General features: G+C 36.5%; 1 protein-coding gene across 3 annotated transcripts in view; it reads right to left on the reverse strand.

Moving 5' to 3' along the window:
• Positions 1-576: 576 nt before the first annotated feature.
• The window catches only part of PTPRK (protein tyrosine phosphatase receptor type K), a 619,247-nt gene continuing 593,558 nt past the window's right edge, over positions 577-26,265 (reverse strand). For all 3 annotated transcript variants that reach the window (XM_069598358.1, XM_069598357.1, XM_069598360.1), the window contains 9 exons: positions 16,560-16,714; positions 14,357-14,492; positions 13,990-14,139; positions 12,933-13,106; positions 7,457-7,588; positions 7,194-7,319; positions 4,327-4,490; positions 3,676-3,811; positions 577-825 (listed from right to left, as the gene is read on the reverse strand). In XM_069598358.1, the coding sequence (XP_069454459.1) occupies positions 772-825; positions 3,676-3,811; positions 4,327-4,490; positions 7,194-7,319; positions 7,457-7,588; positions 12,933-13,106; positions 13,990-14,139; positions 14,357-14,492; positions 16,560-16,714 (1,227 nt within the window). In that variant the 3' untranslated portion in view covers positions 577-771. The remainder of the gene's footprint in view (positions 826-3,675; positions 3,812-4,326; positions 4,491-7,193; positions 7,320-7,456; positions 7,589-12,932; positions 13,107-13,989; positions 14,140-14,356; positions 14,493-16,559; positions 16,715-26,265) is intronic.

A 26,265-nucleotide genomic window follows, 5' to 3' on the forward strand; every position in this document is an offset into this window, starting at 1 on the left:
TCTACTTACACTAAACATACAAAAAATAATCTACAAAAATTGTTTACAATTGATTTTAGTGAAAGAAAAACCTTTCCTCAAAAAAAAGAAAAAAAGATTGTGTGGTGGTAGTATTTTAGCCATCAAAAAGGAATGTAAGTAACCAATAAATATAATGTGCTTTCTCCATATAGACATATTTACACTTGAGTCTTTGGCTTATGGTTTTTTGTGTTTTTTTTAGAAAGAACTTTAAATGATCCATCCATCATTGCACATTAAAAGAAAATAAGCCAGTTATATATATTTATATATTTATATAGAGATCTGCTACACTTGAAACATATAAAAAATGAACTTTCCTATGAATTTGCACAGCTTTTCTTTCTTCTTCCTTGAAAGTTTTAACATCTTTTATCTGAAAAAGGGAAAAAAATGCCACAAAGAAAGTTTTAATTCATGCAACACATGGTGGCTGCTGTACCAAAACCAGGAGAGAAAACGCTGCCTATTCACTGTACAAACACTGATAAGTTTTCATGTGAATCTGCTGCTTATTAAATATAATTTATGTGGCATGAAATGTTGATGCTCTCATATAGTAATAGAAACTAATTGAGTCCTTTTTATTAAGATACGCTACTTCATAAGAAAAATACTTTTACCTCTCAAATGTAAAAGTCTCCCCCCCACCCACATTAAAATCTTTCTGCACAGGTGTGACAGGTACAACAGCTGCTGGCTTAACAGATGAACGGGTTCTGTTGGGATGCACTCTGAAGTCTCCCCCAACTAAGATGACTCCAGGTACTCCAAAGCCACATCATAGCAGAAACGGTACTGCTCCTGAAAGATGTTAAAACAAAAAGGTGGAGTGAAGTCAAGAAAAAAGCAAAGAATGGAGAACAGTGGTTGTCAAATGAATACTTGGCATTCAATTTAGATTATTCAAGAATTACAAACTGTTTTTTTTCCATAGACAAGTTTAACATCAAGGCATATATTATTTTACCTTTGAGTCTAATGATTGCTGTTTAAAAAAAAGGAAGTTGATGTAAAAATATATGCTGTCTTTGCCTCATATTCTGTATCAAATTAAAAAAACCCAGCAGTATTGCTTATTTGATTATAACAGTAATACCTGATCATACAGAAAAATTTCCAAGTATAGAAAAAGATTACGAATCAGAAAAGTTTCTATAAATCTATTATCAGAAATAACTTTTAAAAAATACTATCTAGCTTCATACCATTTTTATGCATGCTTGAAATAGTATTTTAGAGTAAATATAATTGCATATTCATATTTGAGGATATGATTTTATATTTTATTTTCTGTTGTTTAGCATTATTATGTATTTTTTCTCATTTTATTTAACATCTCTTTTAATATACATAAAAGTCTAATATATGGATTGACTATAAAATGACATTTTTAAAATTAATTTTAAATAATCCTAGAGTGAACATGCAATTAATTTTTCTCCACACTTTATGTATTTTCCTTAGTGGTACAAATAAGCCAGTTATTTCAAACTGCCATTTCACAATTCCAAATACTTAATTTCTTCTTCCAGTTTTATTGAGATTTAATTGATATACAGCACTGTTTATGTTTAAGGTGTACAGCATAACGATTTGACTTACATATGTGAATATCTAAATTCTTAATTTTTGACATAGTCTTTGTTCCATCAGAGTATTTAATTAAAAGTTTCAAAACTAGTTAGTGGTTCCTAACTTTTTCTGAGCTTACTTTTATCAGAAAAATTATTTTGCTGCCTCTATTCAAGATAACTTGGCTGACAATAAAAATTTTTTGAGTTAAAACTGCTTTTCCTCTCAGTCCATCTATATGCTGCTCCATTATGAAGAATTTAGAAAAATTCAGAGACTGCATTACAAATTATGACTTGTAACATGTAGTAAAATCTTCTCAATTCAGTCCAAGTGGGTAACATTTAGGCTGAATTAGAAAACAATCTAAAACTCCTGCTATTTCAAAGGAGAACTTTCGGTATTTGAGCAATAAAAGAAGGAAGTAAAAATTTTCCCCAAGCAATCCTACCCTAATTATCAAGTAGGTGTGATTTAAATTAGCCTGTGGCAAGTACACCTCAAGAACCAAAAAGTGCTTGTGAACAGTTACATCTCTTTAACCAGTCTTTAGCAATTTGGTTTACATTCTATATTTTCTTACCAAACTCCATCAGTTCAATTCAGCATCACAAGGAACTAATCACTAACCTTGATTAAAAACACATCAAAAGACTGGTTTTTTAGACAAGATTCATGGGACATGAGTGTAAAGGTAAATAGTAACTCTTAAGAAGGTTCTAGAGTGGCAGAGTTTAATCATAGTCTTTTTTTTTAAGTAACAGTAAGAAATCAGTTAAATTTGGAACTATAATTTTAATTCTGAGGCCAGAAGTGATCTTATTGATGATTTTAGGAAGACGATCTGAAAGAAAGAGGCAGACTTATATGAAAAAATATTCAGATGGCAGAGGGTTTAAAGACCTAACCATTACCAGCCCATTTTATAAACAGACCTCAGAGTTTTACCTAAAAATCCCTCAAATTGCCAACACCTCGGTCAAAGCCAATACCATCTTATTGGGACACCAGCAATACCTAAGGTATGAGCTGGAAGAGAGGGGCTTTGAAGACTTGTCAAAGGGGAAGAAGTCTGTGACTGCTCTTAAAAATGAAACTGTATAAATGTAACTCTTCAGATTCTGTCTCAGGAAGCAATGCACCTCTTGTGTGAACAATCCATGAGCAGGAAGTGGTGAAAATACTTTAAAGGTTTATTGAATTGCTCATTTTAGTTATCTGATCATCTTGATAAACGTAGGGCAAGCAACAATGATGTCTTGGTTTTTCTGGTTTACTTCTCTGTGAGCATAAACTACACAGCTGCTCCTGACCTATTCCCACCATTCACATATGTATAACCCACATCGCTTTACAGCGATGTGTAAAGACATCGCTTTAGATGTTGAACGTTCTAAAAGTTTAGCTTGCTTTCTTCCTCTGCATATAGCTTCAAATAGATGAATTCCTACATACACATATTAACACCTCCTTGCTCTTATTTTGTAATCTGAGTTCTGATTTTATGAGCCATGGCTAATTCAAGTAATATCACATGATTACAATCTAAAATTGGTAAAAGGTGAAAGCTATCTATGGCAATACTTTAAAAAAATTATAATTTGACCAGAAAGGAAGAATTATAAATAATGACTAAAATAAATTGCATTTGCCCTTTAAAAACACTGGGTGTCTAAAGCGCTAGATACAATCTAGAAGTATATCCCTCAAAACGTTTTACCAGTTAACTCAATATGCTTTAAGAAACACCAAGAATAAAACCTAGATAACAGGATTTTTCTTATTATAGAACCATTTATCAAATGTAGCAAATATTTATTGCTTAAAATAAAAAAAAATCCTATACATTTTCCAAGTTAAATGAAATTAGTTTTCATCATTAGCAGTTTATACAATATGTGACTAAGCTTATGGGTGTAGAAGGAGTTACTTGGCAGTTCATCAGTTAGAGCAGGAAGGTCCCCACAAAGACTCATTTACACATATCATTCCCTATCTGTGAATAAAGTCAGATCAACAAGTAGGTATATGACTGATTAACCTCTACTCCCCACTTCAGCATCCATGACTGTGACTCACCGGGGCTTCCACCATGTTTGGCTTGCTGTTCCTTAGTGTCTTGACTGCATGGAACACATCAACAACATTTTGCCGTTTCACCATTTCAACAACAATGCCTATAGCACAGAACATGCCACTTCGCCCGCCACCATTTCTGAAAGCAAAGAAAACAAAGGTGTTTTCTAGATGGAAGTTTTTGGTGACCATAGGTCACACAATCATACATGTTTTGGAAAAGAAAATAAATGTTTTAATATTGCTTGTGTTTTAATTTTGCTTCACATGTGTACATGTTTGTATGGAGGGCAGAGAGGAAGATACTTGAGGATGGTATTAACAGCTTATGCTTACGGCAGGGACATGCTATAGGCATAGATTGCTACAAGCTAGATACTTTGAGATTTTTATAGATTTGTACATAGTGTAAATCAAAAAAGTTACTCAGAGTAGTGTTCAAGAGTTTATATGACAACTGTATAAAATCAGTTTGAAAAATACAAAAGTTGTAGTAGTGAATTATAGAATTGTGAAACAGGAAGATTGTTTTAGAGAAATATCTAGTTGAGGTCTGTAAGACGGGAGTTACTCTTTAGCAGAGAAAAAAAGAAGGCTAATGAAGGAACGAGCACCAAGGCTCCCTGAATGGCTCAGCCAAGACGCCATACTCACAGGCAGTGGATGATCGTCCGGCCCTCCCCTTCCTCACATTCCTCCTGCCATTTTTCCACCTGCAGTATCAGCTTCAAAAATGACCGTTTGGAGCCAGGCACTTCTCGATGGGAAGCCCAGCCTAGATATTGAAACTGCTGCACCATCAGATAACCTTCTTGTGGCTGTTGAGGGAAAAAAAATATTTCTATGTAAATAAGTTAGGGCTAGAATTTTTACTAGAAAGTAAATGGGTCACGGCTTCCCAGGTGGGTCAGCCATAAAGAATCCACCTTCCAATGCAGAAGATGCTGGTTTGATCCCTGGGTCAGGCAGATCCCTGGAGGAAGAAATGGCAATTCACTCCAGTCTGGCAGGCTACAGTCTATGAGGTCACAAAGAGTCAGACACGACTTAGAGATTGAGAGTGCAAAAAAGTTTCATACCAATTTACACTATGACATAAATGACACATTAGACTGAATCTAGCTAATGCAAGTCCAAAATATGCACATGTCAGGGCAGGAAGATTTTAAATTAAATGAGAATTATCTTCATATAAGCTTCTCCCTGACACTCCATATCCAAAAATCAATTACTATGATTATACTTAAATAACTTTCAAATTCATCTTTTCTTTATTGCCACTGATATCACTGTATTCTCAAATCATAAATCATAATAATTACTTCCTAGTTGATCTCCCTGAACAAACTTTGCTATCTTTTCAAACCATTCTTATTGCAGACATCATGATTTAAATACAAATATGATCATGTCACTTCTTGATTTAATATCTTCCAAATGATCTTAGCATAAAAGCCAAACTGCTGCCATGGTTTAAAAATACCTGTATGATAAGGCTCCACTTCTTCCTCTAATTTCCCTTTATTCTAATAACCTAGTCGAGGTCTAGACACATTTGCCTTCTCTTAATCTATTTACCAAGTCATTTCTTATCTTGGGAACTTTGCATATACTGAACCCTTTGCCTTTCTCAGTCCCAAACAGAGTGATCAACTTGCCTTGAGCTTGCCTTGGACTTTTCTGGTCTTTGTGCTTAAATTCATGTATTCTAGGAAACCTTTCTGTCCTGTGTAAACCAAGGTAGCTGGCTATCTCATGCCCAAATAGCTCCTACTAATTTTTCAAATTTTGTCTTAAATATCATGGCCTCAAAGAAGTCTTCTCTGATCATCCAGCTTTGTCAGATCACCCAAAGCCTCTGTATTTTGTACCTTTTCTCTATAAAATTTCATTTATTTGTAGATAAATGATTGTACAAGTTGTTTAATGTTTATCTTCCTGATAAAATATAAATTATTTAAGGACAAGAAAATCTCTTTTTCCCTTAAAATCTCTTATCACTAGAATCTAGCAAAAACACTTTCCAAGTAATGGTATTGCTGAATAAATGAATCAAGACATTAAACCCTCAAGTGAAAATACAAGGAAGAACGTGTATGTACAAGTGAGCCATATCATAAGGCATCAGACCTGAAGCTCCACATGGCAAGGTTCATACATCCTTTGGCGGGACAAGGAACTTCCGAGTTTAGCACCCAACCTCTAGTTGGCATACACTAAATATGTGGTGAGGTGAATGATATTAAATAATGATAATAGGAAAAGAAAGAAAAATCACACACTAATAAGTGCTTGAATACCAAATATAGATGAAAATAAATATGCTGACCCCCTAAAAAAAAGTAAAACAAATTTCAGTTCCTGTTCCTAGAATATTTTTCATATAAACAGTTCGGTAGCTACAGTTTCTCAGCTAAAATATTAGTAGAACCATAATGTAACAGATGTGCAGACATGATGAGATTCTTTAAATTAACATCTAAGATATGCATGAGTATCATGACATGATTGAAGTTATCCTTTTCTTCCCCCACTGAAATCAGCAATAGAACTGGATATGATTTTATTCTCTACTTATACACATACAGACATGAATCAAAAGCACATATAGTCATTTTGATGTGAGGAGCACTGTAATGTGACAATTTTAATTACACACTTAAAATAATACACGTACATAGAACTGCTGCTCTAGAAAAGAGTAATCTTTGTCTTTAAAAAGAGAGAGAATTCCATAATTCCATGGGAGGTACTACTGATTTCTTTTCAAATTCTCCTTGCTATGTGGTTACAAAATCTAAACAGATTTTATTAGTACTTTTTGGTTTTTTGAAGGAAAGACCCCAGATAGTTTCTCACTGATGGCAAAACACAGGAAATGTCAAGGAAAGAAAGGTTCCTGAAGGACAGTTGCTACTTCGCTGCTGGGAAAAGGCAAGGGCTAGCAGCACTGCATCGAGCTACATATCTGGGCAGAGCCAAAAGGCTGAGCTATTCAGAGTGATGAAATTGTAGATGAGTTGTAGGAGGAGGGTCAGGGACGTATGTGATTTAAACAGAACCTGAATAGTGACACAGACCCTTTCTGTAACGGCTGATCCAACATATTACTATCTCCTGTCATCAATATTATACTCCTATTTTTCAATTGCATGACTCTTCTGGGCTGGATATCAACGCTAATAAGACTTGAAATTAATGTTGAGATAAATCTACCTATATTCAGAGGCCAGGCCCAGACAATCAAACTCAATTGAACCAGGGAATCTGCATTTTTATTTCCACATAGAATACAATAAGCTAGTAACTGACCCAGAAACCTAGCTTCCAGCATTTCTGACTTCCTGTTTTTAGAATGCATTTTTATTGCAGTTCTAAGCCATAAGATGACCAGTAGCTTTGGGACTGATTATATAATTTCTATTAATTTTACTCTCTCTTTTGTCTAAATGCAAATGTTCCACATTATGTTTGTAATCACCTGTTCTCGATCAATTCAGTTAAAAGCATTAATGACTTACTCTTGTTAGGTTGCATATCCTAAAAATCCGGTTGATTACATCACAATCCATTGAACAAGACATACATTCCACTTGGATAGGACCATATCGTAGCGTCCCTTCTTCAGGCCAGTACTGAGGGCAGCCCTAGATGTGAATATTTTTGAAACAAAAAGAAAATGAGCCTTATTTTTTTTCTAATTAGGATAGCATAAAGCAGATGTTAGCATTTTATTACTACTTAAGTCATGTGTAAGTATACAAAGAAACCCATAACCATTAACCTGGGACAAGTCGACTTCATTTAACATCACAATGGAGGTACAGCCATAATCATACACTAATCTCCAGAAATCTTTCACAGTGTTTGGCAGAGGGTATTGTGTGACAATGAAAGCAGCTGGTTGTCTGTAACTCTGTGAAAAAAAAAAAAGGTAGATAGGGAAAAATAACTTAGAATGAATAATCAGTTGTACAAGCAGATTCAATACACTTCAAGATAGGGCTGGGAAGACTCAGCATCTTCATATGGAGATGAAGTCAGCCTGCTGCTCCAGCCATGGAATAACAGATTTGGACCACTGCAACACACTGCAACTAGTAAGTAGTCAGTCTGATAGTAAGCCTCTGATGCCTCAGCAGCAATTCAAGCCAAGAATTAATTTTGTTGATAAAAGTAAATATACGACAAATACAAAAAAAAAAAAACAACCCTTCTTGAGGCTAAGATCCTTTGTAAAGGTACCTGTTGGGCTGTTTTAGTCTTCTAAAGTCTAAGAGGCTAAAGACATAAAATTTCTGTGTGTCTGTCTGTCTATGAATATATGTCCATCAGCTATCAACTGTTATAGAACTGTTTGGCTCTTCTCCACTCCAAATAAGAAAAACCACATGTGCCTCAAACTCATGCGCTTTTATATTATATTGACATTATCAACACATCTTGTAGGCAATCCACATCCCATAGTTTTCTGGGAATTTCTAATGTATATCAATGATCAGAATGACAGTTTCAATCATTTAAGTGAGTGTGGGATGATTTGAGAGAATAGCATTGAAACATGTATATTATCATATGTGAAACAGATCGCCAGTCCAGGTCCGATGCATGAGACAGGGTGCTCAGGGCTGGTGCGCTGGGATGACCCTAAAGGATGGGATGGGGAGGAAGGTGGGAGGGGGGTTAAGGACGGGGAAAACATGTACACCCATGGCTGATTTTTGTCAGTGTATGGCAAAATCACTACAATATTGTAAAGTAATTAGTCTCCAATTAAAATAAATAAATTAAAAAAAAAGATTTTTCAAGTGCCACAGAGTAAAACTAATGCACTCCCTGGCCCCAGGTAAGAGGGAATGACTCCTTATTGACCCAGGGCCCCCTGATTGGGACACAATGCATTCTTTCTTCCCAGAAAGAGGATAGATTGATCTGGCCAGATAATCTGTCATTCTACAGACTTATGATCTACACTGAAATAGAAATATATATTTCTATGTAATAAACTAAGGATTTGTAAAAATATAACTAGACAGCTGCCTGAGATAGATTTCTTTAATGCTGATAAAAATTGTCAGTGATCTGCTAACTCAGTTGTATCATATTACTCTTTAAGTCCTTCAGGTGTCTCAATACCAGTGTAGAAACTGACCTTTGAGCCTCATAGATCCTATCACCATTTGGGAAATGCTGCTAACCATAGTATTTCACTCCATGGATGACTGCAGGATAAATCTGGGGAGACAGTAATTCACCAGCAGCTTCTACTTGACCTTAAGACCTCAAAAAGTTACACCTGTAGGTGGGGTGAGTACCCTCCTAAGGAAGATATGAAGGCTTATGAGAAAGGATCAGAAGAAAGAAATAAACTTTCCTTCCAATTAAATGTCTGCTCCATGGGAAAGTAAGTCAAGGGAGATGAAAAGACTTTTATTCCTTTTTTGAGTCATAGGGGTGGGGAGATAGAAGAAAAGACGATATGAGAGAAGACTGAAGATTTCCCATTTCTTTCCTCTCTAAGTGCAAGAGTACATCCAAGGCTTTGTTTTTTTTTTTTTTTGTTATTTTCTTTTAATTTATTTATTTTAATTGGAGGTTAATTACTTTACAGTATTGTACTGGTTTTACCATACATCAACATGAATCCGCCATAGGTATACACATGTTCCCCATCCTGAACCCCCCTCCCTCCTCCCTCCTTGTACCATCCCTCTGGGTCATCCCAGTGCACTAGCCCCAAGCATCCAGTATCATGCATCAAACCTGAACTGGCGATTCATTACATATATTATATTATACATGTTTCAATGCCATTCTCCCAAATCATCCCACCCTCACCCTCTCCTTGGCTCCATATCTTCATTCTTCTTGGAGCTATTTCTCCACTCTTCTCCAGTAGTATATTTGGGCATCTACCAAGCTGGGGAGTTCATCTTTCAGTGTCATATATTTTTGCCTTTTCATATTGTTCGTGGGGTTCTCAAGGCAAGAATACTGAAGTGGTTTACCATTCCCTTCTCCAGTGGACCACGTTTTGTCAGAACTCTCCACCATGACCTGTCTGTCTTGGGTGAAACTACAGGGCATGGCTCATAGTTTCATTGAGTTAGTCAAGGCTGTGATCCATGTGATCATTTGGTTAATCTTCTGTGACTGTGGTTTTTTTTTTTTTTTTAAATTTTAGTTTTTTATTTTTTAAATTTTAAAATCTTTAATTCTTACATGCATTCCCAAACATGAACCCCCCTCCCACCTCCCTCCCCATATAGCCAAAGCAATCTTGAGAAAGAAGAATGGAACTGGAGGAATCAACTTGCCTGACTTCAGGCTCTACTACAAAGCCACAGTCATCAAGACAGTATGGTACTGGCACAAAGACAGACATATAGATCAATGGAACAAAATAGAAAGCCCAGAGATAAATCCACACACATATGGACACCTTATCTTTGACAAAGGAGGCAAGAATATACAATGGAGTAAAGACAATCTCTTTAACAAGTGGTGCTGGGAAAACTGGTCAACCACTTGTAAAAGAATGAAACTAGATCACTTTCTAACACCGCACACAAAAATAAACTCAAAATGGATTAAAGATCTAAATGTAAGATCAGAAACTATAAAACTCCTAGAGGAGAACATAGGCAAAACACTCTCAGACATAAATCACAGCAGGATCCTCTATGATCCACCTCCCAGAATTCTGGAAATAAAAGCAAAAATAAACAAATGGGATCTAATTAAAATTAAAAGCTTCTGCACAACAAAGGAAAATATAAGCAAGGTGAAAAGACAGCCTTCGGAATGTGAGAAAATAATAGCAAATGAAGCAACTGACAAACAACTAATCTCAAAAATATACAAGCAACTTATGCAGCTCAACTCTAGAAAAATAAACGACCCAATCAAAAAATGGGCCAAAGAACTAAATAGACATTTCTCCAAAGAAGACATACGGATGGCTAACAAACACATGAAAAGATGCTCAACATCACTCATTATTAGAGAAATGCAAATCAAAACCACAATGAGGTACCACTTCACACCAGTCAGAATGGCTGCGATCCAAAAATCTGCAAGCAATAAATGCTGGAGAGGGTGTGGAGAAAAGGGAACCCTCCTACACTGTTGGTGGGAATGCAAACTAGTACAGCCACTATGGAGAACAGTGTGGAGATTCCTTAAAAAATTGCAAATAGAACTACCTTATGACCCAGCAATCCCACTGCTGGGCATACACACCGAGGAAACCAGAATAGAAAGAGACACATGTACCCCAATGTTCATCGCAGCACTGTTTATAATAGCCAGGACATGGAAGCAACCTAGATGTCCATCAGCAGATGAATGGATAAGAAAGCTGTGGTATATATACACAATGGCGTATTACTCAGCAGTTAAAAAGAATTCATTTGAATCAGTTCTGATGAGACGGATGAAACTGGAGCCGATTATACAGAGTGAAGTAAGCCAGAAAGAAAAACACCAATACAGTATACTAACACATATATATGGAATTTAGGAAGATGGCAATGACGACCCTGTATGCAAGACAGGGAAAGAGACACAGATGTGTATAACGGACTTTTGGACTCAGAGGGAGAGGGAGAGGGTGGGATGATTTGGGAGAATGACATTCTAACATGTATACTATCATTTGAATCGAATCGCCAGTCTATGTCTGACGCAGGATGCAGCATGCTTGGGGCTGGTGCATGGGGATGACACATCCAAGGCTTTGATATCACATTCTTGGCCATACCTCTTAATTTTCACAGGTATGACAAAGGGTACATGACACTTACAATGGGGTAGAGAGGAAGGGAAGGTGGGAGTGTTGAACAATGAGCCCCATTCTTATAAACCAAACCAAACCTAACTTTTCTGTAGTCCCAACCACTACCAAATCCACAGGGCAGTTTTGAATATAAAATATATGTGTTGAATCACAGTGAGTTAAACAGAAGATAGGAACACATAGAATACAAGGTTCTGTCTTCATACTGACCAGAAAAACACCTGGACATTAAAAAATTTGAGAGATGTCAAAGACAAAAAATGCCTCAATATCTTTCCTAATGTTATTTTATTTTTCTCACCCTTTTTCATTCTAAAATAGACTGACTCAGAAAAAAAAAGGTTTGTGTGTTTTCTCTATATTTAGTATGTTTGACTTTGTAGATGATTAAAATGGCAAGAAAAAGTATAATGAGGATCTAGTGTGATTTCAGGGGACAAGAGTAATAACTCGGCTCGGCAAGGCTCTGCTCACAGCAAGAGTAGTAGCTTTCTACTTGAGCTTACCTTTAAACTATTCTGCTCTGTAGAATAAAGAAGAGCAAAGTAGGTGGGTGAAAATAGGAAGTGGCACATAGGCTTTGGCATGCCTCTACTATCAGAAACTAATTTTGGAGAACTCAGTAGGAGCAATAACTTAGAAAGCTTCATTATTCATCACCCAAGAATGAACCCTGACTCTGGTTTCTCCTTATTACGGCTCCATAGTCTAAACGGCAAAAACTAGAAATGCCTATGAAGGAAGGTGATAAACCAAAAGGATGCTGAACTTAAAACCCTTCTTGCTTCTTCCCAAGGTAAGCAAAACAAGATGGGAAAAAAGACTACTTTAAAATTCTCTTTCCATATTGGTGTGTCTATGGGATGCTGACATGTAAGTTCCTGCTGTATCATCTATAGTACAAAGACTGGAGTAGGGCAAGAGAGTTCTTTTCATGATGATTGATGTGATAACACGGTATCTTCCATGCCTTCCCTTATATCTTATTAATTAATAACAAATGAAACAAGTTAGCTATAAATTATTGGAATAATTATTAGTCAGCTATAAATTATTAGTGTCAGAGATAAAACTTTCCAAATTAACACAATTTCAGTAGAATATGATATTCTGTGACTTAAAAAATTCATTCCTAACTATATTCAAAATAGATAAGCATGACTCTCTTTCCTGAAAATAACCAGGATGAAAACTATCACCTGCAGATATTTCTTGTACAAAAATTTTATAACAATTGAAAATCAACCGTCAAACTTATAGTCAAGCCTAAAATTTATAGTGCCTAAGAACCACTGTAAGGAAAACTCAAAATCATTGTCCAAAAAATTTTGTATTACAATCAAAGTTTCTACTTTTCCTTTTTAGGCCATTTAAATTTTCTTGAAAAGAGAACCTAGCCAATGTTCATCAATTTTGCAGCTTTTCATTATATTTTACACTAACAAAGAGAGCAGTCTCTTACATCCATAAGAGCAGCATTGATGTAGTTACTACTCTCCCCATCAATTGTAATTAAAAAAGGCAGACATCTGTCAGGTGGCAGCATGTCCATAAAACGGTTCTTGTCATGGTTCCTTGGCAGGCATGCTATACTGCAGTCCTCAGCTTGTAGTCGAGGGGTGACTGAATTCAAGGTCTGGAAAAAAAAGGGAACCCAGGTTAAAAAACAGTGACCCATTTCACAGCATAACACAGATCTAGCATGCATTTAGGAGGCCAAGTAGAAAGTAAAGGATTTGTGCAAGTCAATGACATTTGCCATGATGACAGGCTGAGAGACTTTGTAGTTAAAGCTACTAAAGCCTGAGAAGTGGCAAAGAAACACTACACACATTGTCCAGTGTACCTCTCTGTAAAAGGGAAAGGGATGCTAAACAACACAGCAACAACCTGCAAAAGGTATTGTCTAACCGAAGAAAATGCAATCAGAGCAGCCCATGATGATGCCCCATCATCAAACTTCTAATTTGTAATAACATTTTAATGTGCCAGATTTGAGGGCATGCTATGGCAAAGAGCACTGGGCAAAGAATCAAAGTATTAGGTTTTTAGAGTTATTCTTGATTTCATAGTCAACAGCTTTAGGGATGTTTTAAGGGCAGTGAAAACATTTGGGATTATTTAGAGATGATGTTTTGCACAAACTCCAGCTATTACTATTAACGTGCTTTAGTGACAGAGAAGATCAAAATCCAAAAGATTGCATTTTGAAAAAGACTGTAAAGATACACAAATTATCACTAAATTTGGCTTTTATGGTACCTTTTCCCCATACTTTTCCCTGAGTCTGGATTCATTTGTCCTTCAAAATACAGCAGATGTGATATGAGCTCATTAATATAAAAGTTGACTCTATAACTTTGTATAACTGCATAATGAAAGAGACATGTATTATATTATACTTAAAATAGGGTCAAAGGTTATAAATTTGACTTGAAAGCCCTTCCTTGAAAGAATTAGGAATGTCCAGGACAAACTGTAATAAGTTACTCATAAAAAGGTGCTGGAAATATAAATACCTGGAATTCATCTTTGAGATGTGAAGAGTTTGTCTGGGAGTCTATTCTAATCATATCAAAATATGCAGCTTTAAATTCACAGACAGGTATGGCAGTTTCTCCACATAAGCAAGCCTCTAAAATGGCATCATGAATAAAAATGTACTGTTCCTATTAAAAGAAAGAAAAATTTCATAATATTTTAATACAAGTTTCCTGTCATCAAAGAATTTTCTCTATATAAACATATTAACAAAAATACCAGTATTTTTCTATGACTTAATGAGCTACTATTGATTCTATGGGACAAACACCCACTATTTAGTTTGATAAGTGTTGGAAAGCAAACCAAGAAAGACCACCTGAGGTTAATCAACAATCAACACACCTCTGTCTGGACCATATTGATACGACGAGATCTTAAGGCTTTGACACAGTTGTAGATGTCAACAACACCCTCTCTTTCAGCCATGTCCAGCATGATGTCAATCACAATGTAACAACCAGTTCGTCCAGCACCAGCACTGAAAAATAAGCAGATCTAAAGAACTGCAGGAAGCATGTCTATACAAATTCAAAGACACATCTGATTTTCAAATAAGTGGAATCAAAGTGATTCAACAAAGTACAAGACATAATTTGTATGTACTGTGTAAATGCTTGTTAAGGAACAAATAGCTTCAATGTAGAGAACCTACTTTGGTATAAACTGAAGACTAGAACAAATTAAAAAATATAAACTTTGTAAATCAAATTGTGTTTTGAAAATGATGTATATATGTCACTTAAGTTTCATAGCTCTTATACAGTCTTCATTTTACAAAAATTTCAAGATCATAGAATTGATCAAGGAGTGGATTTATGCTTTAAAATTTCACCTGAGATTGAAAGACTCATACTTATATCATTGTGGGTGCTCTGGCAAAATGCAGCAATACTATCTTAGTAAGACAGATTCTGGTCAAGGCAAAAGAACATTTATCTAAAACCTTTAAATGGAAAATCTGAGGAGTCACATTTCAGGGGAAGTGTTAATAGTGAGGGTGGGGATGAAAATGTTCGTTATTTCTGGGGAGGAGACCAACAGTAGAAAGAATATTTACATGGTGATCCAAAGAAAAAACGAAAATGAATTGTTAGGTATGAAATATAATTCTTAACAGGTCACAAAGATAGTACTATCTTCTTGTATTTAATTCAGTAGTCAAATCATAATATACTGCTGCTTATATTACCCATTGGGAAGATTTCTCCAGTTTTATACATATAAGTCAATGGAGCAAAAAGGTATAGTTCGGATTTTTATGGAAAAATCACTTTGTAGTCAGCTCCCTCTCTTCCATAAATTCAGATGCCCAAGTGGAAGTAGAAAATGACACGTTTCGAGAGCATATCTGAGACTATCGGAGCACTACTGAAGTAGGCAATTCACAGGAAAGGAAACCTCTATGATAAGTCAAGACACTACATAATTGAAAACCTATTTATCTCATTTTCTAAGTGCATAGATAGACTATTAACATTATTTCTTTGAAGTCTGGATTTGGTCATTTCTCTTAAACTTAATTGTTCTTTAAGAAATTTAAGTCAAAGGTATTGTGGCTATCTCTGTTTCTTTTTCTTGCCTACCATCTTCTCAGTCACTGTTCCCAGGGTTTGAGACAGGAAAGTAATTGAAGAGTACATCAGATTTCTTGAGGAGGATTGAATTGTAGATTTTTTTTTTTCAAGGTACACAGTATCTGATCCTAATGAGATGCCTTACTTTTATTTCATTCTCTGTTGTTTTATTTTTCCCCTTTCATATGTGGTCATTTAAATACTGAATAGGCTGGATTTTCAGGGAAAGAAAAATGCTTAAGCACAACCTATTATGTACTTTGGAAGTGATAGTATTTGAGAATGGTGTGCAGCATTTAGGAAAAGCTTTTCAGATTCAGTACATATTTTTCTATTCATATCTCAAAATGAGGCCATGTAATTTGCTTTTAGTATCTTTGGGTACTTGTTTTAAGAGAAGTTTCTAATCAAAAGAGAGTCTGGATAATATTCACATTTTTCTGGCATCTATATGCTGGATTTTACTAATGTAGTTTTCAAGGTCCTCTGAGGGATGGCTTTAAAAAAAATTCTTAAAGTAGATGTTTTACAGCCCAAATTCGTATAACTTAGGCCATTTAATAACTTTGTATGCCTCAAATTTAGTTTTAAAACCTGGGATTCTATTAGGAATTTACTAAATTGGCAAGAACTCTCTGGCTTTACCTACTATTCCATACTATACAGGCTTTGCAAAAGTGATTAAAAAAAAACCATAACACACATGCAGATGTTGCCACTAAAAGGCAGAGTTTCTACATTCGCAATTACGGACACTACTACACACATTAAGATGAATGTATTTATTTCTGAAGTTTCTTTTATATCCTCCTTAGAAGCTAACTTTTATTTTATTGCTGTTTTATCTTATTTGTTATACTTGCAAACTGAAACCTTGTAAGCATGTATTAGTTTTTGTGTTTACAAGCCTGGTTTGGATACTTTAAAAGAGCTGTCTGCACAAAGTCAATGTCAATTGGACCACCACTCACCTGCAATGCACAACGATGGGACCAGCACTGGGAGGGTTGGAGAATTTGACCCGCCGGATGAAGGAAAGGAGGCCTGTAGCATGGTAGGGCACCCCATGGTCAGGCCAGCCAGTGAAATGGAACTGTTTAACTTCACGGATTTCATTGTATCCCCTCTGTGCAAAGACATAAAGAAGTGTTTTCAAGGACCAAAATAGAGCCATTAAAGACAACCATGGGTACTAGACCTGACTGACAATGAAAAAAATGAGAAATTTATCAAAGATACTGCTTTTGCTGAAAAAGGATGCTGACATGGCCTAAGGGATTATCTTTATTTTCAGACAACTGCCAAAGAAAGAAAATAAGAAGTCTTGCTCAGTTCTGTAGGGCTGGGTAAATTTTATTTACCTTGACAGTCTGTTCCTTATTTGGAATGACAACACATAAAATGATTAGGGGAAAAGGAAGAAATGGGAAGTTAAAATGCTGCCCTGTTGACCCAACGCACTGAGTTCTCAAGTGGTGTATAAAAGCAACTTTCTGCTTCTCACCTCACAAAGAGATTTCAATGCCTTGCTTATCCATGTTGAAAATGGTTTTGAAGCATGGCATGTAGGGATTTTCCAGAACAGTGCTACTCTAGATGGGCGTGTAAAAATATACAGACAGCTAAACTGTTCTTTGGACAGACTATTAACTCTGTGAAATAAATCAGCACACAGAGGATTATTTATAGTAACAAAAATACAAACTGAAAGAAGCAAACATCCATTGCTGTGCCTTTCTCCTATGGGGTTAATTTTTAGAGAAACATTTAAATGCGCATTTCAAACTTTTCCCTTCCTTTTTGTTAAAAGAAGCCCATAGATTGTAGGAACAGCACTTGGAGAATTCAGATGAGATGCTGCAGAGTTTATTTTTAAGAATCCACATTTGTGGCCCCCCAAGCCCCACTAAGGTCTATATATTTACAACTCTACTGTGAACTCTGTGAAATCTCAATCTCACTTGTTCCTCAGAAAAGGTAGAAAAAATTGCATGAAATAAATGAACTAAATGAGAAATTTTATCTTTAGATTCTATCCTAAATATCACCAAAGCCTTGGAAGCCAGTGATCACATCTTATAATTTTTTTTCTTTCCTGTTTTGAGTACAAAACCCCACACAAAGCAGGGTTCAACAAAGAAGTATAATAGTAACAAACATCACTATGGAATTATACAAATAAAATCACTTTCTTAAGTACTTTTGAAGTCAGCTTTACTGAGGAAGGCCATACATTTTTCAAAGATCATCTCCTCAGCATTGATCCTTTTGCTGGAGTTGCTGTAAAGGCCTTGCTCTCTCTAGAAAATTTTAAAATCTGGCAGTGTATGTTTTCTTATTGTTCATTTTACTTAAACTTTCCTGAGTAATTTTCAAATATATGGTTTTTTAAAAATTACTCTTTTCCAGTGTTTTTTATATGAAGAAAATAAATTAAAAATAAACCCTAGTAATGTTATAATTAGTACTGTATCAACTCCATAAAGAGGTATTAATGCCAAGTATTCCCATTCTGGCACATGGGGCATGTCTCCATTTATTCATATCTTTGTGTCCTTCAACACATTTGTAATGGTTTTATGCACTTAGGATCTGTTTTTTTCTTGCTAAATATATTTCTAGATACTTCAGAAGGCTTCTCAGATTTCTCAGTGGTGAAAAATCCACCTACAACACAGGAGATGTAGTCCTGTATTGTAATCCAGGACTCATCCAATACAATCCTCATCCAGTACAATCCCTGTGATGGAAAGCTCCCCTGTAGGAGGAAATCGCAACCCACTCCAGTATTCTTGCCTCCAGAATTCCATGGACAGAGGAACCTGGTGGGCCACAGTCTATGAGGTCACAAAGAATTGGACAACAACAAGAACACATACTTAAGAATTTTTCTTATTATGAGAGAGATTTTAAAATCTATATCTTTATTAATAACATAATGAAAATATATCTTGAATTAGTCACTTAACTTATTTTCATTTTCTTTTTTTAAATTTTCTAACTAGCTTTTTTTTTGTATAAAATCATTATACCTTAAAATAATTTCACCCTTTTTAATAGTTTTGCCACTTATTCCTTTTGTTGTCTAATTTCCTAGAGCTTCCAAAAATGTTGGATACTAGTGAGCATGATTATCCACACTGCGTCTCTGATTATATTAATAACTGTAATGCCTCCAGTTTTTCACTCCTCAATATGTGTGCTACTGGTTATTGTTGAAACAGCTTTATCATGTTTAGGGAGTCTCCTTATTCTTTCTAATATAATTAGAGTATTACTATAAATGTATTTTAAATAAAATTAAGTGCATTACAGTATGTATTAATGAAATCACAGGGTTTTGTTCCTTAATGCACTGAGATAATGAAATATTCTTCTAGATTTCCTACCACAGTTGTAAAATCCTTGAATTCTTAAAAAAAACAATCATGATAAATCATGTAGTGATCTTTTCTTAATTCACTGCTATATTCACATTTTCAGTATGTCCTGAATTAAACTGGTCTGCAATGTATATATGTGTGCATACTTGAGAAAGAGAAACAGGCAGAGATTTAAAAAGAGAGACAGAGAAGAGCTTGAGAGAGTCCTACCTTTATGTGGTTCTGTTATCACAGTTCTGCTAGCTTTTAAAATATATTTAGTTGGTTTTAATGGTTTTTCTACGGCCTAAATAGTTTGATTAACTTAGGCATTAGCTATTCACTCTTATTTTCTTTTACCAGCTCTTCAGATCCAGAACTCTACTTGGGTTAAATACTGGAAATTATTATTTGCTAGAATTTCACTGTATATGGACTAAGATTGGAGAAGGCAATGGCACCCCACTCCAGTACTCTTGCCTGGAAAATCCCATGGATGGAGGAGCCTGGTAGGCTGCAGTCCATGGGGTCGCTAAGAGTCGGACACCACTGAGCGACTTCACTTTCACTGTTCACTTTCATGCACTGGAGAAGAAAATAGCAACCCACTCCAGTGTTCTTGCCTGGAGAATCTCAGGGATGGGGGAGCCTGGTGGGCTGCTGTCTATGGGGTTGCACAGTCAGACATGACAGAAGCGACTTAGCAGTAACAGCAGTAGACTGAGATCTGTCTCTACGTTCACACATAATATAACTTTCTTAATAGCATCTATAGCCATAGTTCTGTCCCTTTTGTGTTACCCAATGTCACATATTTTGTTTTGATTGCTCTTCATTTGGAATTGACAAGTGGTTTAGTTACTTTACTGATCTTTTCAAGGAAATAGATTTTTGATTAAATTTATTCTTTTTTGTCAGTGTCTCATTTTTATATGGGAGAAGGTGATGGCACCCCACTCCAGCCAGTATTCTTGCCTGGAAAATCCCATGGATGGAGGAGCCTGGTAGGCTGCAGTCCATGGGGTCACTATGAGTGGGACACGACTGAGCGACTTCACTTTCACTTTTCACCATCATGCATTGGAGAAGGAAATGGAAACCCACTCCAGTGTTCTTGCCTGGAGAATCCCAGGGATGGAGGAGCCAGGTGGGCTACCATCTATGGGGTCACATAGAGTCGGAGACGACTGAAGTGACTTAGCAGCAGCAGCAGCAGCATTTCTATATTTATTTTTCCCTTTGTTTTACTGACTTTTTCCCTGATTTTCTAGTTTAACTGTTTTTTAAAAGATTTTATACTATCTTTCAAAATAGAAATCACTTTTGATTATATATTTTTCTCCTAACATGGAATATTTTGATATAAAATTATCTTCATAATACAATTTTAGTTCTGAGGCAATTGTTCAGTCACTCGGTTGTGTCTGACTCTTTGCGAGCCCATAGACTGAAGCATGCCAGGCTTCCCTGTCCTTCATCATCTCCTGGAGCCTGCTCAAACTCATGTCCATTGAGTCAGTGACACTATCCAACCATCTCATCCTCTGTCGGCCCCTTCTCCTCCTGCCTTCAATTTTTCCAAGCATCAGGGTCTTTTCTAATGAGTAGGCTCTTTGCATCAGGAGGCAATAGTTCATTCAAAGATATTCACAAGAGGCCTTTGGTGATTTCTGAGCCTAATTTGGGGAGTTGCTGGTCAGTGATTTGTTGTTATTTTCCACTGGATTTTGGAAACATTTTGAATTTTTATTATGTATTTAAGTTTCCTTTATAACTAGGTTTGTGATTGATTTCTTTTTAGCTTTTTATTTTATATTGGAGTATAGCCAATGAGGGGCTTCCTAGGTAGTGCTACTGGTAAAGAAACTGTCTGCCAATGCAGGAGACATAAGAGAGGTGGGATCCTTGCATTCCTATACACTAATAATAAGAAAGTAGAAAAAGAAATTAAGGAAACAATTCCATTCACCATTGCAATGAAAAGAATAAAATACTTAGGAATATATCTACCTAAAGAAACTAAAGAGCTATATATCGAAAACTATAAAACACTGATGAAAGAAATCAAAGAGAACACTAATAGATGGAGAAATATACCATGTTCATGGATTGGAAGAATCAATATAGTGAAAATGAGTATACTACCCAAAGCAATCTACAGATTCAATGCAATCCCTATCAAGCTACCGGAGGTATTTTTCACAGAACTAGAACAAATAATTTCAAGATTTGTATGGAAATACAAAAAACCTCGAATAGCCAAAGCAATCTTGAGAAAGAAGAATGGAACTGGAGGAATCAACTTGCCTGACTTCAGGCTCTACTACAAAGCCACAGTCATCAAGACAGTATGGTACTGGCACAAACACAGAAATATAGATCAATGGAACAAAATAGAAAGCCCAGAGATAAATCCACACACCTGTGGGCACCTTATCTCGACAAAGGAGGCAAGAATATACAATGGAGTAAAGACAATCTCTTTAACAAGTGGTGCTGGGAAAACTGGTCAACCACTTGTAAAAGAATGAAACTAGATCACTTTCTAACACCGCACACAAAAATAAACTCAAAATGGATTAAAGATCTAAACGTAAGACCAGAAACTATAAAACTCCTAGAGGAGAACACAGGCAAAACACTCTCCAACATAAATCACAGCAGGATCCTCTATGATCCACCTCCCAGAATACTGGAAATAAAAGCAAAAATAAACAAATGGGATCTAATTAAAATTAAAAGCTTCTGCACAACAAAGGAAACTATAAGCAAGGTGAAAAGACAGCCTTCGGAATGTGAGAAAACAATAGCAAATGAAGCAACTGACAAACAACTAATCTCAAAAATATACAAGCAACTTATGCAGCTCAACTCCAGAAAAATAAACAACCCAATCAAAAAAAGGGCCAAAGAACTAAATAGGCATTTCTCCAAAGAAGACATACGGATGGCTAACAAGCACATGAAAAGATGCTCAACATCACTCATTATCAGAGAAATGCAAATCAAGACCACAATGAGGTACCATTTCACACCAGTCAGAATGGCTGCGATCCAAAAGTCTACAAGCAATAAATGCTGGAGGGGATGTGGAGAAAAGGGAACCCTCTTACACTGTTAGTGGGAATGCAAACTAATACAGCCACTATGGAAAACAGTGTGAAGATTCCTTAAAAAATTGCAAATAGAGCTGCCTTATGACCCAGCAATCCCACTGCTGGGCATACACACCGAGGAAACCAGAATAGAAAGAGACACATATACCCCAATGTTCATCGCAGCACTGTTTATAATAGCCAGGACACGGAAACAACCTAGATGTCCGTCAGCAGAAGAATGTATAAGAAAGCAGTGGAACATATACACAATGGAGTATTACTCAGCCATTAAAAAGAATACATTTGAATCAGTTCTAATGAGATGGATGAAACTCGAGCTGATTATACAGAGTGAAGTAAGCCAGAAAGAAAAACACCAATACAGTATACTGACACATATATACGGAATTTAGAAGTATGGTAATGATGATCGTGTATGCGAGACAGCAAAAGAGACACAGATGTATAGAACGGACTTTTGGACTCTGAGGGAGAGGGAGAGGGTGGGATGATTTGGGAGAATGGCATTGAAACATGTATACTATCATGTAAGAAACAAAGTGCCAGTCTATGTTCAATACAGGATACAGGATGCTTGGGGCTGGTGCATGGGGATGATCCAGAGAGATGATATGGGGTGGGAGGTGGGAGGGGAATTCAGGATTGGGAGCTTGTATACACCCGTGGTGGATTCATGTCAATGTATGGCAAAACTAATACAGTATTGTAAAGTAAAATAAAGTAAAAATAAAAAAAATTAAAAATAAAAATAAAATTAATAAATAAAGAGAGGTGGGATCAATCCCTGGGTGGGGAAGACCTCCTGGAGGAGGGCAGAGTAACCCACTTCATTTTGTTGCCTGGAAAATCCCATGAACAGAAGAGGCTGGCAGGCTATGGCCCATAAGGTCACAGAGACTCAGACACCACTGAAGTGATTTAGCATGCACGCATAGCCGATGAACAATGCTATGATAGTTCCAGGTGGACAGCAAAGGCATGATTGACTTTTCATAAAACTTAAACGAAGTTATAAGAAGAATGTATATTCCAAATTCTTTCAATGATAATGGAATCTAACTATTCATTAAATCATGTTTGATGGTTCTTTTCTTGAAATCTCCTATATTTTTGCTTATTTATTCTTGATTTGTCTAAGAAATTTTCATACATACTTTATACATGTGATAATAATTATATTGCTCTGTATACTGGTAATTTTCCACTTAATATTTCCCCTAATTATTTTTTATGTTTGTAAAATTACTTTTAAGTATCATTTATAAAGAGTGGTATTTCTAGATCATGGATGTATAACTTTATTGTGGACATTGATGGCTATGTAAAATATCTATGACTATATATGAAGTCATTGTGAACTGAAAGTGAAAGTCGCTTATTCGTGTCTGACTTTTGCGACCCCATGGACTATACAGTCCATGGAATTCTCCAGGCCAGAATACTGGAGTGGGTAGCCTTTCCCTTCTCCAGGAGATCCTCCCAACTCAGGAGTGGAACCCGGGTCTCCCTCATTACAGGTGGATTCTTTACCAACTGAACAATTAGGGAAGCCCATGAAGTCAACTGTAGTTTAAATAAATTTCTTAGGATAGGTGCATGGAAGGTAAAACTAGTTGTCAAACGATATCAATATTTTAATATTCTGTAGATGCACTGCTTTACTGATTTACAGAGAGCTTGTGTGCATGTGTGCTAATTTGCTTCAGTTGTGTCCAACTCTGTGAGACCCTATGGACTGTAGCCTGCTAGGCTCCTCTGTCCATGGGATTTTCCAGGAAGAAATACTGGAGTGGGCTGCCACGCCCTTCTCTAGGGGATTTTCCTGACCCAGGGATTGAACTCATGTCTCTTATGTCTCCTGTATTGGCAAGCATGTTCTTTACCAATAGCGCCACCTGGAAAGCCAGAGGGTTTATGGCAATTTAAATATGATCAGCAACACATGAAAATATGCCTCATCATACTCTTAAAATCAATCAGGATTATTATTCTTTTTCTAAACGTGCTTGCTGATTTGAAGGTAAAAAATGGTATATCAGCACATGAGGTTAAACATTTTCAATAGGCATGTTAGCAGTTGCTTTTTTGTGGGGCAGAGATTCTGATATTTCCTTTATATTTATATTAAAGCTATGAGTTAAAAATAATAAATAATCACAATTTCTTTGTTGTGTGTGTATCTTTTAATTAATTTTTTGATACAGATAATTTTATACTTTTGTATGATCAAATTTATTAAACTTTTCTGTAACAGTGTATGTTATTACTTCTGTCTTACTTTAGTCCTCTCACACTGCCCACTAGCATTAGTCTTTCTGAACCTTTTTTTTTTTAAAAGTCAGATTATGTTACTCCTGGGCTCAAACCCTCCAATGGCTGGCTACTTTTACCTTTCATACAAACTAAAATCATAGTGGCTCACAAGACCTCACTTATCTGGCTCTGTGATTTCTCTGACTTTAAATCACATTTCTTTCCCTTTCACTTACCTATCTCTCAATACCCTAGACTCTAGTATATTTCTCACTGTGACAGGAATATCATGCTTCTAGGTCTATAAAATCACTGTTCCCTCCATCAGGAATATTCTGCCAGGGACAACACCCCTGGGATATAATCCTTCCATGGGCTATAGTCATATTACTCTCTACCTCACTTGCTTCAAGCCTTTAGTTCAGTTCAGCTCAATTCAGTCACTCAGTCGTGTCCGACTCTATGCGACCCCATGAATTGCAGCACACCAGGCCTCCCTGTCCATCACCAACTCCCGGAGTTCACTCAGACTCACATCCATCAAGTCAGTGATGCCATCCAGTCATCTCATCCTCGGTCGTACCCTTCTCCTCCTGCCCCCAATTCCTCCCAGCATCAGAGTCTTTTCCAATGAGTCAACTCTTCACATGAGGTGGCCAAAGTACTGGAGTTTCAGCTTTAGCATCATTCCTTCCAAAGAAATCCCAGGGCTGATCTCCTTCAGAATGGACTGGGTGGATTTCCTTGCAGTCCAAGGGACTCTCAAGAGTCTTCTCCAACACCACAGTTCAAAAACATCAATTCTTCAGCGCTCAGCCTTCTTCACAGTCCAACTCTCACATCCATACATGACTACTGGAAAAACCATAGCCTTGACTAGACGGACCTTAGTCGGCAAAGTAATGTCTCTGCTTTTGAATATGCTATCTAGGTTGATCATACCTTTCCTTCCAAGGAGTAAGCGTCTTTTAATTTCATGGCTGCAATCACCATCTGCAGTGATTTGGAGCCCCCCAAAATAAAGTCTGACACTGTTTCCACTGTTTCCCCATCTATTTCCCATGAAGTGATGGGACCGGATGCCATGATCTTCGTTTTCTGAATGTTGAGCTTTAAGCCAACTTTTTCACTCTCCTCTTTCACTTTCTTTTTTTTTTTTTTAATTTTTGTTTTTACTTTATTTTACTTTACAATACTGTATTGGTTTTGCCATACATTGACATGAATCCACCATGGGTGTACATGCATTCCCAAACATGAACCCCCCTCCCACCTTCCGCCCCATAACATCTCTCTGGGTCATCCCCGTGCACCAGCCCCAAGCATGCTGTATCCTGCATCGGACATAGACTGGCGATTCGATTCTTACATGATAGTATACATGTTTCAATGCCATTCTCCCAAGTCATCCCACCCTCTCCCTCTCCCTCTGAGTCCAAAAGTCCGCTATACACATCTGTGTCTTTTTTGCTGTCTTGCATACAGGGTCATCATTGCCATCTTTCTAAATTCCATATATATGTGTTAGTATACTGTATTGGTGTTTTTCTTTCTGGCTTACTTCACTCTGTATAATCGGCTCCAGTTTCATCCATCTCATCAGAACTGATTCAAATGTATTCTTTTTAACGGCTGAGTAATACTCCATTGTGTATATGTACCACAGCTTTCTTATCCATTCATCTGCTGATGGGCATCTAGGTTGTTTCCATGTCCTGGCTATTATAAACAGTGCTGTGATGAACATTGGGGTACATGTGTCTCTTTCTATTCTGGTTTCCTCGGTGTGTATGCCCAGCAGTGGGATTGCTGGGTCATAAAGCAGCTCTATTTGCAATTTTTTAAGGAATCTCCACACTGTTTTCCATAGTGGCTGTACTAGTTTGCATTCCCAACTCCTCTTTCACTTTCATCAAGAGGCTTTTTAGTTCCTCTTCACTTTC

Source organism: Ovis canadensis, chromosome 8 (genome assembly GCF_042477335.2).
Source record: "Ovis canadensis isolate MfBH-ARS-UI-01 breed Bighorn chromosome 8, ARS-UI_OviCan_v2, whole genome shotgun sequence".
In the NCBI taxonomy this organism is placed as follows: Eukaryota; Metazoa; Chordata; class Mammalia; order Artiodactyla; family Bovidae; genus Ovis; species Ovis canadensis.